The 18,174-nt window shown below is 47.1% G+C and overlaps 1 protein-coding gene across 2 annotated transcripts in view; it reads left to right on the top strand.

The window, feature by feature from the left end:
* LOC139059566 (uncharacterized) overlaps window positions 1-18,174 on the top strand; it is an 89,422-nt gene that overhangs the window by 51,108 nt on the left and 20,140 nt on the right. The window contains exons 9-11 of one of the 2 annotated variants that reach the window (XR_011514199.1): window positions 6,887-7,129; window positions 11,460-11,642; window positions 15,368-15,567. Coding sequence is in view for 1 of the 2 variants with exons in the window: in XM_070538005.1 (XP_070394106.1) it covers window positions 6,887-7,129; window positions 11,460-11,642; window positions 15,368-15,577 (636 nt within the window). In the remaining variant the exon portion in view is untranslated. Of the gene's footprint in view, window positions 1-6,886; window positions 7,130-11,459; window positions 11,643-15,367; window positions 15,578-18,174 lie in introns of both variants that reach the window. The other variant, XM_070538005.1, reaches the window with a different exon arrangement.

Here is an 18,174-nt window from a genome sequence, read left to right as displayed (position 1 = left end):
TGCCAGTAGGTATGTACCGCTCATCAATGAAGGTCTTGAGGCCAACCTGGGTAGCTCAATATTTGCCGCTGGGAATGTGCCGCTCTGCAATGATGAAAGAGATCCATTAGATTTCTCCAATGTTGAGCGGAATCTAACTCTCGTCTAAAGGGTTCCTCAAGGAGAGCAACCAGATGCATTAGCCGACTGGGCCTCAAGTGCACTAGGTATGCGACGCTTTTCAATTAATGCTATAGCGAGCTGCCCCATGAATGCAATGGATATTTGCCGCTCTTGAAGGGCGCACTCGGCAACTTGGGTCACTGTGTGTGTGCCACTGAGTGTTGCGGGAGGCGAGGAAACAATTCGCAGCGTTCGTAGGCAGCGGCGCACCACGCCTCTCGTCTCGTATGCCATGCGCGTACTGTTGGGGGTGCCACTGGATGGCACAGCGCATTCGGAAAGAATAGAGTTACTTATATGCTACTAAAGGTAGCCTTGGTAGCATATACAGTAACTCTAGGAAAGAAGTGCGAGAGAAGCCCGGTTGCTGCATCACGCGTTTCTCAGCGTTCGCCCGCACCGGCACTCCACTCATTTCGGAGACCAAGCGAAATGGCGCCGAGTGTTCTTAGGGAAGCGTGAAAGAGGACTCCCGCTGCAGTACACGCCTCATACGTAACTACTTTAGACAGCGGCAATACGTTGCGTCGTTATGTTGATTTAATGCTAACGCATTATCGCCGAGTCATCTTGAGATGGGTCCTGCCGCAATTTTTATGTTTTGTGTGGACGTGAGCCAAGTTAGCCGTTGGATACGTTCGTTCCTTTCGCTACAGCTCGACCGGTGAATATTCACGCTAAGCTTCTGCGCGACCTGGAAGCGCGCGGCAGCTTGCTCGTAGTCGGCCCTTTCTACTTCTCAAGAAAACCACGCATATCCACCGTTACGACCAGCGCCGCTGCGACGCGCGCTTTGCCCCAGCTACACCCTCGTCATTCTTTGGTACCCATCCCGTCGCGTGTGGCTTTCTTTAGAAACACTGTTTTCTCGATACACGAGACCATACTACATCTCCAGGCTTGGAGTGGCGCCTGACACTGGCAAAAAATGCCGAGAGCTAGTGGGGCTATACTAATGAAGGTACAACCAAGTGAGGAAGGCCCACTAAGCTTCAACATAGACGCTCCCTCATCAGAAGAGGAATTGGCCTCCCTGGTGCAGTATTCGGCCACTACCTCCCTCATGATTCCTGCAATTAACCCATGGCCCTCAGTCTCCAGCAGCTGAAGAGCTCCTGACCAAGGCGGTGGTCAGACCTGTAACGCAGCAAAGAGTGCTAAAAATATCGAGGTCCGGACAGGCCGCCAATGGAAACTGACCCTGTCAACCTTTAACACCCGAACTCTGTCGAGTGAGGCTAGCTTAGCAGGACTCTTTTAAGAATTATCAGACATTGTGTGGGGTATCATCGGCCTTAGTGCGATTAGAACAACTGGAGATACTTATACAGTGCTGACTAACGGCAATGTCCTCCGCTATAGAGGTGTCCCAGATAAGAACCAATACAAATTAGGATTCCTAGACCATAAGGATATACCGGGCAACATTGACGAATTCAGCAGCATTAGTGAAAGGGTAGCAGTAGTCGTAATCAAACTTAATTAGAGGTATGGATTAAAGGTACTACAAGCTAACGCTACAACATCTCACGATGATGATGAAGTAGATGAGTTTCATGGAGATGTTGAATTAGCGACAAGAAAAGTGCTAACTCAGTATAGCGTAGTAATGGGCGACTTCAATGCAAAAGTGGGACAAAAGCAGGCTGCGGAACAAGCAATTGGCAACTACTGCGTCGATTCTAGGAATGCTAGAGGTGAGATGCTGGTAGAATTCGTAGAAAGGAATAAGCTGCGAATAATGAACACCTTCTTCAAGAAGCGTAGCAACGCAAAATGGACCTAGAAAAGCCCCAATGGTGAAACAAGAAATTAAATTGATTTCCTACTTTCTGCCGATCCCAGCATAGTGCAGGATGTAGAAGTGTTTGGTAAGGTAAAGTGCAGTGAACATAAGTTAGTGAGGGCCAGGATTCACCTCAATTTGAAGAGAAAAATAGTAAATTGGTCAAGAAGAAACAGGCCAACCTAGATGCAGTAAGGGTACAAGCAGACAAATTCAGGCTGGTACTTGCTAACAAATATGCAGCCTTAGAACAGAGATGAAGATGACATAGAAGTAATGAATGAAACCGTAACTAGGCTAGCTTCAGAGGCAGCAACTGAAGTGAGACTCAAGGCACCAAGGCAACTAGTAGGCAAGCTCTCCCAAGTAACAAAGGATCTAATGAAGAAGCAACAAAGAATTAAAGTATCCAACTCAAGAGACAAGATAGAATTCGTGGAACTGTCAAAACTGATCAAGAAGGCGAAAATAAGGGATATTCGAAATTATAGCGCGAGAAAGACTGAGGAAGCCGTGAAACATGGACGCAGCCTGAAATCAGTCAGAAGGAACCTTGGCATAGGACAAACTAAGATGTATGCACTGAAAGACAAGCAGGGTAATATCATCAGCAATCCCGAGGGTATAGTAAAAGCACTGTAAGAATTCTATATTGACCTGTGTAGTACCCAGAGGAGCCGCTATAACTCCATTCGAAGCAGCAATGAACAGTTTGCAGAGACTCCTCCTATAACTAGCGATGAGGTCAGAAGGGCCTTGCAAGACATGGAACGGGGAAAAGTGGCAGTAGCAGATGAAATAACAGTCGATTTAATCAAAGATGGAGAAGTCATAATGATTGAAAAACGGGCGGCTGTCTATACGAAGTGTCTATCGACTTTAAGGGTCCCAGAAAACTGGAAGAATGCAAACATTAAACTAATCATCAAAAAGGGAGAAGTTAAAGAATTGAAAAAATATAGTTCCATTAGCTTACTTTCGGCATTCTATAAAATATTCACCAAGATAATCTCCAATAGAATAAGGGCAACACTGGACTTTATTCAACCAAGGTAACAGGCTGGCTTCAGGAAGAGATACTCTACAATGGGTCACACCCATGTCATTATTCAGGTTATTGAGAAATACACCGACTACAATCAGGCTCTCCATATGGCTTCTATAGATTACGAAAAGGCATTTGATTCAGTACAGATACGAGCAGTCACAAAGGCATCACGTAATCAAGGAGTGCAGGCCGCCTACGTAACTATCTTGGAAAATATCTACAGAAATTCCACAGCTATCTTAATTCTACACAATAAAGTATTGTCACGTGGTAGTGACTGTGAAGAAAGCAGCCAAACTGAGAAAGACGAAACTGGCGTTTTATTGGGCGAACTTGTGGCCCTCAGAAACAGGCTACACTCAAAGAACGGCGACAGCGGCGAACACAGTCGGCGATCGTCGAAAATCTGATCAGCGGGTCAAGCGCGTCGGCTTTTATAGATCAATGGTCGAATGTTCCAGAATAACCGCTGGGACCCGCGTGTCTTCTACAAAGTTCTACACTATTCGCGTCGCGCATACATGCAATCAGATTACACAAATTGCCGTGAAAGACAGCGGATGGAACCATCGATAACATTCCAGAACTTCTTTTACATGCAGGCGCGTCCTTCGCTGTGCGATAACATTTGTTAGGCGGTGAGAAGTGGTCGCCCGGTAAAGATAAAGAATTACACGTGTCAGTATGAAGACACCTATAAAAAAAGGTGTCAGACAAGGAGACTTCAATGCTATTCAATGCGTGCTTGTAAGAAGTATTCAAGCTCTTAAACTGGGAAGGCTTAAGAGTAAGCATCGACGGCCAGTATCCCAGCAACCTCCGGTTTGAAGGTGACATTGTTCTGTTCAGCAACACTGGAGACGAGGTACAACAAATTATTGAGGACCTTAACAAAGAGTGGGGTTGAAAATTAATATGCAGAAGATAAAGACAATGATGAATAGCCGGACAAAGGAAGAAGAGTTCAAGATCGCCAGTCAGCCTCTAGAGTCTGTGAAGGAGCACGTTTACTTTTCTCAATTAATCACAGGGAACCCCGACCATGAGAAGGAAATTCACAGGAGAATAAAAATGGGTTGGATCACATACGGCAGACATTGTCAGCTCCTGACTGGAAGCTTACCATCATCATTGAAAAGGAATGTGCACAATCACTGCATTTTACCTGTGCTGACATATGGGGCAGAAACTTGGAGACTGACAAAGAAGCATGAGAACAAGTTAAGGACCGCGCAAAGAGCGATGGAACGAAAAATGCTAGGCATAACGTTAAGACCCAGAAAGAGAGTGGTTTGGATCAAATAGCCGATATTCTAATTGACATTACGAGAAAGAAGTGGAGCTGCGCAGGTCATGTAATGCGCAGATTAGATAACCGGTGGACGATTAGGGTTACAGAATGAGTGCCAAGAGAAGGGAAGCGCAGTCGAGGACGGCAGAAGTTTAGGTGGTGCGATGAAATTAGGAAATTCGCGGGCGCTAGTTGGAATCGGTTGGCGCAGGACAGCGGTAATTGGAGATCACAGGGAGAGACCTTCGTCCTGCAGTGGACATAAAACAGGCTGCTGCTGATGATGATGATGACCGCGTAGTTGGACAAATTACTGACCTCATTTACGAGATCGAACTCGCAAGTCCGGCTATACGTCTTCCGACCCGTTGTCCCCTTACGCAGTCCAAGTTCCGCGCCTCAAGCTTTACTACGCTTCCTCTGCTTCAGCTCCTTAGACACGCCAAAGTGGCGCTTCTGCCACCACGGAGTTGTGCTACTTGACACTCGAAGAAAACAGTGGCCACTGGATGAAGTCAGCGACGTGCCTTCTGTTTACGCTGAGCGGCCTCCATTTTGGCCAATGTTTGTGATAGTTGTACATGTACCGCCTAAATACTTCCTATCTAATTTATTTCTATTGAACAATTTCTCCTGCCAATTCACTTGGGTCACCAAGTAAGTGCCCTTCTTCAATGAACGCCCCTGTCTCCAAATTTGGCCACAGGGCATCTGTCACTGAGCGCTCTTCAATAAGCATCTTTGACTCAAGTTGGGTCACTGCGCATGCGTCACTGGGTACGCGCCGTTATTCGCAATAATCATCGTGACATGTAAAATATATCATCGCCGCTTACACGCCAATGTTAAGGTACACGTAGATTTCTAACCGCATTACCGCTGCCAATCAAACAAAACATGGATGCTACGCCAACTTTTTTTTAAGTGCGTAGTCCAATATTTAAAGATATGCAAGTGCCACGTAGCTAGACATAACCAAGGTAATGTTTAGCGGACTGTCTTTCAGGCTTCAAAAAAACTTTTGTATAGCACGTATTGAGCAACAAAAAGCCATGGATCAACAATCTTTCAAGATGGTCGGCGATTTCCGCATTGGCACTTTTGCTCTCAATATAATATTTAATGAAGTTGATTCATTATAGATAACTAATTGCGTAATTAGACGACCGAAATAATCTAACTTGCTCAAAGCAATGTCAAACAAGAAGTATTACCTTGATTCGGTCCAGCTACGCTATACTTGTAGATTTTTACGTTTTGACACAAGTTACGTAGGACACATGGTATATAGACTGCGCAAATCCGGCAGAGCCGGAGAGGAGCAGTGACATTATGCAGGATGGTGCACTTCATGGTAAAAAAAAAATAAAACAAAAAAGCAGTTACAATCGTATATGGTGTGGTATAGTAAAACTTTATTGAGGTCCTGCAGATCGTGAGTCATCACGAAGCGGGCCGCTCCCGCATGGGAAACGGAAGGTCGAGCCTCTCGGCCGCATACCCGCCGTGGTTGCTCAGTGGCTATGGTGTTGGGCTGCTGAGCACGAGGTCACGGGATCGAATCCCGGCCACGGCGGCCGCATTTCGATGGGGGTGAAATGCGAAAGCATCCGTGTACTTAGATTTAGGTGCACGTTAAAGGTCCCCAGGTGGTCGAAATTTCCGGAGTCCTCCACTACGGCGTGCCTCATAATCGGAAAGTGGTTTTGGCACGTAAAACTTCATTATTGAATTTTTTGCTCGGCCGCATCGTGGGCCAGCTGGACAGCCCTGAGTTGGTCAGCCAGATGAGAGCTGCGGATAACCACCTCCCACCTGGCCGAGCTGTTATCTATGATAGAGCGTGACCGGTCGCAATACCAGAGCATGTGTTCTAACGTGGCTATTTCTCTACAATCGCGGCAAGTGCCATCGGTGTAAGTATCAGGATAGATTGTATGTAATAGCGATGGTTTGGGATACGTATTCGTTTGTAGTGCTTGAGCTCTATTGAGCCATGGATAAAGAACGAAGTAGGTTATACGGATGAGATAGTAGTGTTTAGTAATCTCGTTAAAGGTGGAGTACGTGTCCCTGTTCTCTGGGGAGTTGGCTTCCCATTGTACGGGGGCAGCGCGGTGGGCAGGTTCACGCGCATCCCCATGAGCCGACTCGTAGAGGTTGGGAGGAGCACCCTCTATCTGACCCTGATGTGCGGGAAACCAATAAATGAAGTGATGCGTGATTTCCTTGCTCCGAAGGCGAGAGAGCTGTGTGCGCTCCTGGGCCTCTGCGATCTCTTCCAGAGTATTATGATTGCATGCATGCATATTCACAAACTAGGTCCTGGGACTGAAACCGCAGTCGATTTTGGTGGACAAAGAGTGAGAGCGGTCCATCGAACGCTCCGCAAACATTTAAATACGCTACCGCACCTGCTTCACATTTTATCAGCATACACTTGACTTTTCTTTTGTGCCGCTGTAACGACACGTGCGCCGCTTTAGATGATCACGGCTGCAATTTCAGAACCGTGTTAATGACCGTCGTCGCTACAGTGTAGCATCGCACTCAGTGGCACCTTTTTGACAACCATTCGCTACATGACGTGCTCGAGCAGGTGACCGAGCCAGACACGGTGTCGGCCGAGCTGAGCCTCCTGGAGGCGGCTCCGTTGCAGTCGCTGCGCCTGTACCTGCTGCTCTGCTGCACGGCGGGCCTGCTGCGCAGCGAGCTGCGCAAGTTCGAGCCTGGCTTCTGGGCAGAAGGTGCGTGCGTCGACGACCTACGTCGCGTGCACCGCGTGCAGCTCTGGAACCGGCTGCTATGGCTCGTGGTGAAGCCCTGGAACAAGGACCTCCAGGTAACGGCGCCATCGCAGCTTTAGGGTATATACATTCAAATGAATGGTTTCTAAGCCCCCGTGCGTAAAGGTGCACGCACGCTCCTTTGATGCGAGGGCAAGCTACATATTGCCACAGGTCTTCAACGAAGGTGCACGTCGTGCACCTTCGAATAAGATGGAGAGAGACGTGACGGTAGTGACGCTGTGACGGGGACTAGCTGGGGAAACATCATGGCTAGACGCGCTGTTCAAAACCTCAGAAAGGACAGGTTGGGAGGGACGAGAAAACACAAGGTGAAAGGCAGCAAGGAGAGGCGAAAATAAAGCCAGAGAGAGAGAGAGAGAGAGAGAAAGCTTGTCAGAGTGGGGAGCTAATTCATGGGCTCGTCAGGAAAACCAGGTGGCCGCCAAGCGATGCGAGGGCAACCTCTTCGGCTCGCTCTACGGCTCACAGTTGTTCGTCCGGGCTGGAGCTAAGCAGTACTTGTTGCCATGTTGAAGGTGAGAGAGAGGCCAAGAGATCGTGGGGAGGGTGGTCCTCCTCACAGAACCAGATGATGTGACTGAGCATAGCTAGCTCGCCACACAGGTGACAGTACGGTGTTACTCTATCTCGAGTATGCGTAGGTGTTAGGGTATGAGAGTGTCTGTAACCTGCGCCAGGTGATCTTCTGACGCTTATTTAGTTTACTGTGTGGTGCGGGCCTAGTGTGTCGTGTAAGACGGTAATATTGGGTAATGTCGCGATATGAGTGCAAGAGTTCGTTTGAGGTATCCGGTTCCGGCAGGCTCTCCTCTCGGCTGACGAATCCTCGAGCATGTTGGTGGGCCGCTTCGTTCCCCGGATTCCCCCCGTGAGCCGGAACCCATATCAATTCTATTGAGCGTGGCTCTTCTCTGTGGTACACTGACTGTGGGAGCTTTAGTGTGGTCTGTGCCACTATTCCTCGCGCAAAGTTTGTTACGGCGGTTTTGGAGTCGCTCCTAACTATACAGGCGTCTGTTGAGGCCACGGCTAACGCAATGGCGGCTTCTTCTGCTTCGGTGGCGGTGGCAGCGCGTGGAGAGGAAAGGAGCGCAGGGATTGGGTAGAGCGAGCGCCAACGTCACCATCAGAAATGCGGTCGGGGAGGTGAGCAGATGAGGATATATCTCTTCGCCGCTGCCGCTGAAGGATGTCTTCACAAGGCCGAGTCACACAGAAGGCTGCACGCTTCCAAGTCGTCCGAGCAACGCGCCACGCGGTTGGAAGCGGTGAAACATGAAAAACGTGCCTGGCAGCGTCGGCAGCAAGAAACGCGTAACGATGACACCGCGCCTCTGTGTGCACATTAGATTAACGGAGCACGTACTTGACATCATTAAAAGGAGCGGGGGGTTCGCACCGGCCTTTGCATTGTAGAGAGCGTAGGCTCCGACCGATACCAGAAAAAAACTTATTTTTTGTTCTGGCATAAGGATTAAACCATGAGAGATTTTATGGAAGCTTTTCATATTGACGAGGAAGGGGAAAGATGTGTTAGCAAGCCATCTGTCATTCTTAGTAATAAAGATTTGAAATATTTGCGAGAAAGTGTATCACTGTACATTGTTAACTTTGATAAAAAAAAGTATTCTATTGGTTTTCATTTTTGTTATGACGTACTGGTTTATCGCACGTGGTTCGACACTTCACCAGGATGACTCCTGCTGCGCATGTACAGTAGCCTTAGTTGTTACCCTGTCGCACCGTGTTTATAAATGGGATATACCGCAAAATAAACTTGTATTGTGAGTCAGTGCCAGTGTCGTGTTCTTTTTTGCCTAAGTCCTTGTCTGTTTAGCGCTGTTACTTTCCAAAACATGAATCCCCACCAATTCGCCCAAGTTTCCCTTCTAGGTAGCAATAAAAAGTAGAAACGTGTATTTTTTTGGCGCAAGATGTCGTAGTCCTTCGGCACAACTCATCGCAGTGAGTTTTCAATTCCTGAATGCAGACAACCGTTGTTTCATCATGGTCACGTAGCCCACGCCTTGCTAATTTCGGCATCCTCTGTGTGCTCTTTGAATAATGCAGCACTTTCACGACAGTCAATATCGGAGGAAATTTCTTGGCTTGGACATGGTCAAAATGACGTCATTTGTTCCGCCATGTCGTTAAAAAAAGTGCGGTCACTAAGCAGAAATAAATGTGTTGTTAAACGAACCAAAATGTCGCTAAATCTAGCGACATATCACTGAAATTGCAACGCTGGTCAGAATGCATTCCAAAGAGTTTGTCTGCTTTGTGGCTTATCAAGCAATTAACTCCGATAGGCCCATCTGGCATACCGGAAGAGTGCGGAGGAAGGAGATGCGGTTTCTTTATTTGGTTAACGTGAGTCGAACCGGTTAACGAGCCAGGATAATTATTATTATTATGATTATTATTTTGCTAAGAGGAGGCTCAGGGTATGCAGATTTCCCTTTTCAAACACACGTGAATCGCAGAAATGTTATCATTATAACACTGATTTTAATGAAACTTGTTGCACTTAAACGCAAAAGGTGAATCCTACTATATGTGGGAGGTAGAATTTTGATTAAGGGCCTCAAATGCATTTACAAAAATTTTCGAAAGTCGGGACGTCATAAAAAATACCGAAAAGCAGTAGTTTACTCATGTAACTTTGCATCATAAGCAGAAATTGTATTTCTATAGCTGAATCTGCCAGTGCATCTATAGCGGACAAATGTGATGTATGTTTGCAGCTTGATTGAAATTGTTCCCAATACATTACGAGGGTTTTTCAAAGGTACCTACTCACAAATTAGTTTCGAGTGCAAAAGTGGCGTATAATGGTGAAATTGTGTATGCTTTAGATGTATAATTAGGCATAGGTTACAATATTGCAAGTTCTTACTGCCGAGTTTTGAGCTGCACACACGAGTTTTCTGTATTTCTTTGTTCTAACATTGCGAACTTGAAGAAGTTAGCAAAAAATGTCAGCAATCTAAATATAAATGTGGTACCTGCAGTCAGTAGATCACACTTGACATACAGCTGCGCTAACACAGACGAGGACGACGAAATAAGGCTCATAACGGGAGCGCTGACTCTCAACTAAATGTTTGTTCATGAGGACAAGAATATATACGCTATCGCCAGTTTGACAACGATGAAAAGGCATGCGCGGCAGAAACCAGCCGGGTGCAACAAAAATAAGGCCACGTGAAATAAACACGCGGGTAAGAAAAAAAAGAGACAATCAGCCAACCAAGCAAACAAATACTTGGAACACTTAGTACTACTTTTAGCAAATTAATATTAAAATTCCCATTTTTTTATGATGCAAATCTAATCTGAATTGGTGCACTCAATGCTACAAAAAACTGTCTTTTTTTCATTGTATTTCGCTAGGAGCTGCCGATGTAAATCTTTCTCTTAAGTCATGAACCAATTAAACGCGAGCCTAATTCCTAATTCATCCATGAACGAAATAATAAGTCCTTTTAACAAAACAAGGTGGCTCAGCCGGGGTCGCCCGTGTGCTCCCGCTATACAGTACTGCCTCGTCTGCAGAGCCTCTGCGACTAGAGTTAGTAGAGAGTTTTAAAAGAGGCGCCCCAATAGTTGGGGGCCCAAACAGATTTGCGGGTGTTGGCGTTGGGACACGCAGGAGTGAAGAGCTTTAGAATACGGGCTTTGCATTTGCGGATAGCGTCTTGCGCTGACAGCGCCACTACGGCGTCAAAGATAAGCTGTTAGAAATAATTAAATACAATATATCATTTTATGATAGGAAGAGTAATTTTGGCTGGCGTGTATTCGCATTTATTTACAACTTAGAGGTTATTATGTAAGCAGGAAACAATTAGTTACGCTTAGTTTTGAGCAAACCAACTTTACGTGCCTTCACCAGCCAAGCTTAGCCGTGTTAGGTCTACGAGCCAGAAAATCCACAATCGAATTCGGAATCATCGGCGTGTAATGAATCAATATTTATAACACACGCTAGTTGAGAGAAAGCTATAACCGCAGTCACTTCTCCTAGCTCGCGAACTTCACGCGTTACCACGAATCGAAACCAGTTTGGTGCTAGGTTAGAGCCGTCGCTTCGATGGGTGCCGCCATGTTTGCTGGCGCAAAGCTTTTGGGGCCGCTATTTGGGCTCCCGCTAAATCAGTGAAATAGCGTTCCCAACGCAAAACCCAAACGCAGTTTGCGTCTCGCGCATGCGCGGTGGCTTCGACGCTATTTCTTTTTAACCCCAAAACGTTTGGGGCCGCTATTCTAAAATTTTCTACTGCATATGCTACCAAAGGTAGCTACCTTTGGTAGCATATGCAGTAACTTCATTTGCGACCGCGCGGTGTCACCACCGTGCAGGTCCGCGAGCAAGTGCACGCGGTGCGGCAGCAGCTGGTGCTCTACGTCGGCCAGAGCAGCGCACCATTCGAGCTCAAGTTGAACGTCACCGACGCCCTCAGGAATCTCTCGCTCGCCTACGACAGCGTGCGGAAACCGGAGGAGTCGTCCCTGGGCCTGGAACAGGAACGGCAGCTATCCAAGGTGCCTCTTTCGCAAGAAAAATGTGCATTGCGTAATAGGGGATGCGCGAAATTGCGCAAGTGCGCTTCCCCCGCACATCTTGCTTGACCGACACAATATGGCGCACGTCGCTCAAGAAGTGGAAATAAAGCAGGAGCGCACGAGCAGGTGCCGTTATCCACGCCGCCATCTCTTGCTTACTTTGACTACACTGCGTCCAAGCGTAGCACCGGCACGTAGAACGCGCCAGTGGTGAGCGATTTACCGGTGAGCGAGAAGTCGGCCATATTGTGTAAGGCAACCGAATAGTGTGGAAAAGTCTGCATCCGGCATTTCGCATGTCACCTATCGACCTTTTATTTCAGATTTTCCGTAAAAAGAAAAAAAAGGAAAGATAACCAGTAGACTTGCGGGATCTTGTAGAATCGCACCCAAACTTCCACCGAAGAAGTTTCTTTCAAGCAGTTGCGTTCAGAATTTCAATTGCATGTAATTCAACCACATATGGCTCGCCCCATATGACTCGCCACATGTGGCTCACCCATTTGGGGTACTGTCCGCGTACAATATATTCAAGCGCTTGTTAGAGGAATGTTTTTCTAGAACTGTAATTGATAGACGCACATTTAACTTATGACGATAGACGCCCTTTAACATTGGCCGTAATGTACCAGCCCCTTTCACTAAATTTAATCTTCACTGGTGGCTGTCACAGCAACGCAGGTTAGTATACGCAGTTCACCAAACACATTTATAATGTTCAGGAGCGCAGGAATACGTGATTCACTGCAAAGGCTGAGATTAACCAACGTATTCACTGCTGCCAACTCTACAGTCACCTTTAGAAGTGAGCATGTGGTTCGCGTATGTCACAGCTGCGTCGTGAGGCAACAGAACCGATAGAACCTTTCGTGTATCGTGACGTCACCATGCCTCCAACGCCTGAATGACGTTTAATGTTAGATCACGTGCCCGACCGTCTGCTTCAGCGCCGTCGCAGGCTTCGTTTTTCGTCGTTCCGCCGCGAAATTTCTCTTGATTTTAGTCATAGAGGTTTTAGTAGTTTTACTAGAGTGTACTAGAATAAGATGTAGTGCGACGAGCTGCCGCGGGGCGGCGCATGCTTTGGAGTGAGACGCCCGACAACTAAATATACTGTGGCGGCGCTGCGATCAAAGTGGATTGGGCCACGTCATTTAACACGGGCTCGCGAGAGCGACAGTGAGGGTGACGTGGCATCGCGGCGGCGCACTCTCCGTTCACCCAACGCCTCCCGCGCTACTGCGGCAGCTGGTGTCCCCATTCGGCCGCTCTGCTCCGTCGAGGCGCGCTCGTGCCCGGCGTTCCGGCTCAACTGGTACGATGCGCTGAAGGGCGTGTATGCGGCGAGAAAGTCGGACAGTTGTCTACTGAAGCCTGAGCATTTGTTGCCACCGGAAAGGCCATGGGTAGACGCGCATAGGCTAGGAAAAGCAGTTGAGTAAAACTAAGCAGAAAACGAAGTCACATCCGAGCCAAACAATGCTTACGCATTAATAGACAATTCTCAGAGCTTCTGTAGATTTTTGGGGGGCTGTGTGCACAGACAGTTGGTGTGAACACATACATGAGTGTTGTGGATGTTGAGGACTTGGTGCTACGTTATTTTCATGAAGTTTTTTTTGTGTGTGTGAACAGCGTGCGGACACGTGTATATCGCACTGTTCGGTTCAGTTAGCTTGTTGCCTTTGGTCATAGAGTTTCGTACAATAATTACTAGAGGGAACGCTGACGCTTGTGTCTACGGGAGCTGCAATCGAGGCGGTTCAGTCGGCATTCGAATTATGGGAGGCACTTGGATTTGCCTAAACCTCGTCTTTCTAGCTTCCAACGGTTCCGCGACTTCGTAAATTAATGATTTTCAACGAGGTGCTGTGTATTAAATAAACATTTTCAATATCGTCCGACGGCAGGAGTCCAACGCAGGACCTCTGTCCCAGAGGTCCGATATTCTATTACACCACGGACGCATGCATCGACAAGTGCCATAGAACGCCCTTATGAATTTTTCTTGCGGGCAAGCCAGCGTGTTGAGGCGCTTGGCACGTTTCACTTTGGCCACCTCGACAGGCTGAGCCGCTGTGATTAGCAGCGATTGAGCATGTTCGCAGAGCATTCTGCACTCAGAAAAGTATAGAGCGCTTTAAAATTCTGGACAATAATGACAGATAAATCGTAATAAACAAAGCCACAAGAACGTCTGAATCAACAACTATAGGAAGGTCAGACAGATCCATGCACTTCCCATCATTTCCATGCTGGCTGAACAATCGTTTTTATTCATCGTAAATTGTAAGGCCTTCATGATTGAGGTACCGCTTGTGAGAATAGTGTTTGCCGGCAGCTCGTTGCTTGTAAATAGCACCAGAGGTTCCCAAGAGAAAGCACTGACAAGGACATTGAGGGACGACGACACAGCGTGTGTCGTCTGCTGGAAACCTTTCGTGCCCTTTATTACTTTCTTGGATAAAGAAACGTATCTGCGCCCCGTGGACATGTCTCGTTCGCATGCACGCCACTGCAATATAACCCAGACAATAGCTTGCTGTAATATTTGGTTGGTAACGTAGCAGATGCCGAAAGAAGATAAAACGCAGTGCTATTGTAAGTGAGGTGAGCGCAATATGTAGTAGTCAAGGCTGTCTATATTTGCGCCGCTGACTTTTTGAGCGTATATAAGAAAGGATTCGAAGGCCCCGAGAGAGAAGAAAGAAACATTTATTGTACGAAACAGTGTCCCGAGTGAGGACGGGTATCACCCTAATGTGGGAAGGCTCCTTAGTCCAGGAACCCTGTGGCTTCGACTGCCCTCTTGGCCCTGACGACGAGTTGTCGTTGGTATTCCAGGTCCCCGAGGGTTAGCTTAGCAATTTGTTTTTCTGTTCTAACAACTGTATTCAATAGGGGCAACGTTTATGATCAATCGAAATAACATAAACCTTCTGAATTGCTGGATAATATCCCCGTGGCACAGGGATGTCACGTAATCTCACTTTCGACACAAAAGAAGAATGCAACGCCGGCGTTTCCAGTGGTACGTGGACCTCGCGTCCGTGCCCTTGCCGGTATCCAATGTAAAACTGCGGGAATCGCAGAAGCGGGCTTCGTTAGCGGAGTTGCTTGTGAAGGAGCCGACAGTGATCGGTGCGTCTTTTGTAGAGTCACGCACACACACGCACGAGCATTCATAAAGGATTGGTATGAGAAGCTAGATGAAAGTTTAGGCCAGTTCTTCGCTAAAAAAGCTTACTGCCAGCCGTACTTTCCTTTAGAATTTGGCGCCAGCACCAGAGCGCCAGTAAGTCATGCGCGTGTTAGTTCATGCATTTCAAAGTAATTTTGCACAGTCATGACCGGTTTGAGCGCGAAAAGTAATCTTAGAACTTGTTAAATTTAGTGCTTGGCACCTTTGAAATTCAATGCAATCTTTGAGTGTATTCTGCCGACAAACTGTCAGTCCATCCTTTTCTGCCGACAAACTCTCGTCGTCGTCCTTGATATTGTCGTTACTAGGTGCGCTCTGCATATTATAAATAAGCTGCTACTTGGAATCTAACGCACAAGTAATAGCTCATGTGCAATATACGAGTAAAAAGAAAGAGCGCAGCATTTCTTCAACTTCAAAACGTCTGAAAGCCGGAGAGGCGCAAGGCATGCGTAAGGTTCATTCGGGCGAGTTGATGAGCATTCGGGGTTCTACCGCGCAGCACCTGGACCCAGCTGCGAGGAACGCGACCGGTGAGTGGAAGTGGTCCTACTACGCGATGCTGGACCAGCTGGCGGCGCGCAAGGCCGCTTCGAGCACCGATGTCGCCGACGCGGCGCTGCCCCAGCTCACCTTCAACTACACCGAGAGCCGCCTGCACCTGTCCCTGGGCGTGCTCGTTCCGCCGTCCTTTGACGAGAGGTACTCGAAAGTACGTACCACCAGCGACGGACAGAGGGCGCCACTTTCAGAGGCCTGCCCTTTGGATTTACGTTTTTGGAAATGCGGTTGCTTGCTTTAAATCAGGGGTGCAATCAGGACTCGACGGGAACCAAAGGTCAGCGGGTCGCCTCGCATTGGGCGCTCACGGGAAGTCCACAAATGGAGCTGTGCAGGGTGATATGGGCTGGATAAGTTGTTAAGTGGGGGAAGCTCGCAGTAAAATTGAGCATGAAGAACGACTGAGGAATATGGAAGAAAGTAAATGGGCTGGGAGAGTGTTCAGGTATCTGTACAGAAAAAAAATTTATTCGCAGTGGAGGAAAAGAACTAGAAAGCTTACCAGTAAGCATGCCACTTGTAGGGTTGGCAACACAGCAACAAAGAAGGTCAAGCGGAAAGTCCGAGGGGCTCAAATAATCTCATGGGTGGCGGCAATGGAAAGGAAACCTGCCATGAGTAACTACTTAAGAGAAAAAAACGAAATCAGGAAAGAAACAATTTACGATAACTCAAAGGGAAGCTCATTACTTTTCGAAGCGAGATCGGGATGCCTTAGAACACCCACCTATAAAGCGACATATACGAAGGAAAACGCATGTGCTTGCTGCGGTAAAGCTAGGGAAACTATGGAGCATGTTTTATTAGAATGTGGAGACGGCTACCCAGCGGTCGATTTAGGCACCACTGGCCTCCTTGAAGCCCTTGGGTTCAGCGGGAGCGGTGGTAAAGTAAACATGTCCGCAATAGGCATTAGTAAGAGGCGATTGGAGGTTTGGTGGAAGAAAAGTAGGGAAACGACAAAAAACGTACAAAACCACAGTTCGCAATAGGGGATCAGAAAATTTGGGTGTTTTAGTTCATAGCATCTTTTTTTTTGTTTAACCTAAGTAGGACATTAGGCAGTATAATAGCAATAGCTTGGTGGCGCAACCCACCGCCCCGTTCCAAAGGGGACGCTCATAACATCCTTCCCTCCATCCATCCATCCATACCGGCAGTGTCGCGCACGTTCGCCGATTGATTGATTGATTGACTGATTGACTGATTGCCTGATTGGACTTTACGTCCTAAAGCAACACAGGTATTGTGGGAAACTTCGTTAGTTGATGGATCCGGATTAACTCTGACCTCCATGGAGTTCCTGTGTTCTTTAACGTTCACCCAAATCTAATTCATCATCATCATCGTCAGCCTGGTTACGCCCACTGCAGGGCAAAGGCCTCTCCCATACTTCTCCAACTACCCCGGTCATGTACTAATTGTGGCCATGTTGTCCCTACAAACTTTTTAATCTAATCCGCCCACCTAACTTTCTGTCATCCTCTGCTACGCTTCCCTTATTCCATTGGAATCCAGTCCGTAACCCTGAATGACCATCGGTTATCTTCCCTCCTCATTACAAGTCCGGCCCATGCCCCTTTCTTTTTCTTGATTTCAACTAAGATGTCATTAACTCGCGTTTGTTCCCTCACCCAATCTGCTCTTTTCTTATCCCTTAACGTTGCACCTATCATTCTTCTTTCCATAGCTGGTTGCGTCGTCCTCAATTTAAGTAGAACCCTTTTCGCAAGCCTCCAGATTTCTGCCCCATACGTGAGTACTGGTAAGATGCAGCTGTTATGCACTTTTCTCTTGAGGGATAATGGCAAGCTGCTGTTCATGACCTGAGAATGCCTGCCAAACGCACACCAGCCCATTCTTATTCTTCTGATTATTTCAATCTCATGTTCCGGATCAGCAGTCACTACCTGCCCTAAGTAGATGTATTCCCTTACCACTTCCAGTGCCTCACTACCTATGGTAAACTGCTGTTCTCTTCCGAGACTGTTAATTGTTACTTTAGTTTTCTGTAGATTAATTTTTAGACCCACCCTTCTGCTTTGCCTCTCCAGGTCAGTGAGCTTGCATTGCAATTGGTCCCCTGAGTTACTAAGCAAGGCAATATCATCAGCGAATCGCAAGTTACTAAGGTATTCTCCATTAACTTTTATCCCCAATTCTTCCAAATCCAGGTCTCTGAATACCTCCTGTAAATACGCTGTGAATAGCATTGGAGAGATTGTATCTCCCTGCCTGACGCCTTTCTTTATTGGGATTTTGTTGCTTTCTTTATGGACGACTACGGTGGCTGTGGAGCCGCTATAGATATCTTTCACTATTTTTACATGCGGCTCGTCTGCACCCTGACACCCTGATTCCGCAATGCCTCCATGACTGCTGAGGTTTCGACTGAATCGAACGCTTTCTCGTAATCAATGAAAGCTATATATAAGGATTGATTATAGTCCGCACATTACTCTATCGCCTCATTGATAGTACGAATATGGTCTATTGTTGAGTAGCCTTTACGGAATCCTGCCTGATCCTTCGGTTGACAAAAGTCCAAGGTGTTCCTGATTCTATTTGCGATTACCTTAGAAAACACTTTGTAGGCAACGGACAGTAAGCTGATCGGTCTCTAATTTTTCAAGTCATTGACATCCCGTTTCTTATTAATTAGGATTATGTTACCGTTCTTCCAAGATTCCGGTACGCTCGAAGTCATGAGGCATTGCGTATAGAGGGTGGCCAGTTTTTCTAGAACAA

This window comes from Dermacentor albipictus, chromosome 1, assembly GCF_038994185.2.
Source record: "Dermacentor albipictus isolate Rhodes 1998 colony chromosome 1, USDA_Dalb.pri_finalv2, whole genome shotgun sequence".
Taxonomy (NCBI): Eukaryota; Metazoa; Arthropoda; class Arachnida; order Ixodida; family Ixodidae; genus Dermacentor; species Dermacentor albipictus.
This window is presented reverse-complemented; position numbering and strand designations above follow the sequence as displayed.